The following is a 1824-nucleotide window of genomic DNA, read 5'->3' as shown; positions in this document are numbered from 1 at the left end:
GTGTGTGTGTGTGTGTGTGTGTGTGGCCAGCTCAGCCCACCAGGGGGCGGGGCTGGCTGGCATGTGGTGCTGGGGGATCGAACCACGGTCCCTGTGCTTTGCTGAGCTTGTTCTAAGTAGGTGCTTTAGACCACTGAGCCATCTCACCAGCCCAAGAATGACTTTCAAAACTAGCTACAAGAAAAAAAAAAACTAGCTACAAGAACTTGCCCTTCTAAATGTACTTTTCCCTACTAAAACTGTTAATCCAACAAGAGCCCAGAAACAGAGCTATCAATTGAATTGTCTTGGGTCCTAAATCTATTTACAATTAGTGGGTGTGCTACACAAGAACATGGCTGCTTGATTTAGATTTATAGCTTCCTTCCAGTCAGGGTGGTATCATCTGGCTTTAGAGGTCAGTTAATTTATCACTTCTGACAGCAATGGATGGAGATTAACTGCCACTATGAATGTTCTTTAAAATAAAAGAAAACAGTTTATTTGAAGATGGGGAAGGAAGAAAAGAGAGAGACAGACAGACAGAGAGATGACAGACAGCTACTTTAGATGAGTAGGCAGAATTCTACAATGAATTGCTCCTATGAATATTTGAGACAGGGCTGAGTTCCCAAGCTGACTTTGAATTCCTGGGCTCAACTGATCCTTCTGCTTCAGCCTCTTGAGTAGCTGAGACTACAGTCACATAATACCACTGTCCACATAAACTGTCATGAATATTGAAGAGAATAAACTGAACAGTCCAGAGTCAACATTCAAAAAAGGACTTCTAGAAATGGCCTGTACAATGTCAGAGTTCTAAGCATGAATGGGCAGCTTTTGAATGATTTTTTGGTTAAAAGGACATTACAGAGATTTTTTGGCCAATGTGGTTTTAACTCATTACACAATTTCTCATGGGGACTTACCTGAATACAAGCCCCTGTCTTCAACTTGCACAGGCTGCAAACTAAGGCCCACCGACTAGGTGGGATGTGTGACAGCTTTGTGATTGGTTCCATCCTATCAGGACAAGCAATGCTGACCTACAAGCAAAAGACCACCATAAGACAGAGGCACTGAGGTATCAAATAAGTGCCTTCTACAAACCATAGATAATGTCATGTGAAGTGCCAAACATGAAAACAACAAGGAAAGTCACATCTTTCAAGGTTAATACGGAATCAAGAATAAATGAAATCTGTCCCTATCCACTGCTCAGTCTTTCAGTAACTTCCAGTAATGTAAAGGATTCCTATATAGTAAGAGATAAGGCATGTTTATCTTAATGACTCGGGGGCTGGTGAGATGGCTCAGTGGAATAAGCACTTCCCTGGCAGTGCAAGGGCCTGAGTTCAATCCCTGGTTCTGAAAAAAAAAAAAAAACCGAAAACAAAAACAAAAAAACAAACCTTATTGACTCAAAGACATCTGTCAAAGAAAGCTACAAAGGAAATGAATTAAAATTCACAGAATCAGCCTGGTGTGCTGGCACATGCCTATAATCTTAGCACTAAGGAGGCTGAGGCAGGAGGAACACTGTGAATTCGAGGTCAGCTTGGCTACATAAGAGAGTTCAAGGCCAGCCTGAACTACAAAGTGAGATCTTGCCTTAACTCCCTATCCTTCCCCCCACCAAAAAACAAAGAACATCACAAATCTAGTATCTGTTGTACATCAGAAATTGTGCCACCTCCTGTCATTGTGGTATTCTGAATATGGGCGGCTTGTCATGACATGCCAGTCAGTTACTGCTAAGATGTCTCTCGGGTAGGTGGATGTTCAAGAAGAAGGGGGTGGTGAATGAAAGCAAGAGACAGGAAAAGGAATATTGTGGGACTGTCC

At 42.3% G+C, this 1824-nt stretch overlaps 1 protein-coding gene across 6 annotated transcripts in view; it reads right to left on the bottom strand.

The window, feature by feature from the left end:
• Jade3 (jade family PHD finger 3) overlaps positions 1-1824 on the bottom strand; it is a 199777-nt gene that overhangs the window by 27433 nt on the left and 170520 nt on the right. For all 6 annotated transcript variants that reach the window (XM_023717850.1, XM_023717849.1, XM_023717851.1 and 3 more), the window contains one exon: positions 909-1025. In XM_023717850.1, the coding sequence (XP_023573618.1) occupies positions 909-1025 (117 nt within the window). The remainder of the gene's footprint in view (positions 1-908; positions 1026-1824) is intronic.

This window comes from Octodon degus, unplaced genomic scaffold (genome assembly GCF_000260255.1).
Source record: "Octodon degus isolate 3935 unplaced genomic scaffold, OctDeg1.0 scaffold00055, whole genome shotgun sequence".
Taxonomy (NCBI): domain Eukaryota; kingdom Metazoa; phylum Chordata; class Mammalia; order Rodentia; family Octodontidae; genus Octodon; species Octodon degus.
The sequence above is the reverse complement of the archived record's forward strand: the minus strand, read 5'-3'. Positions and strand labels throughout refer to the sequence as shown.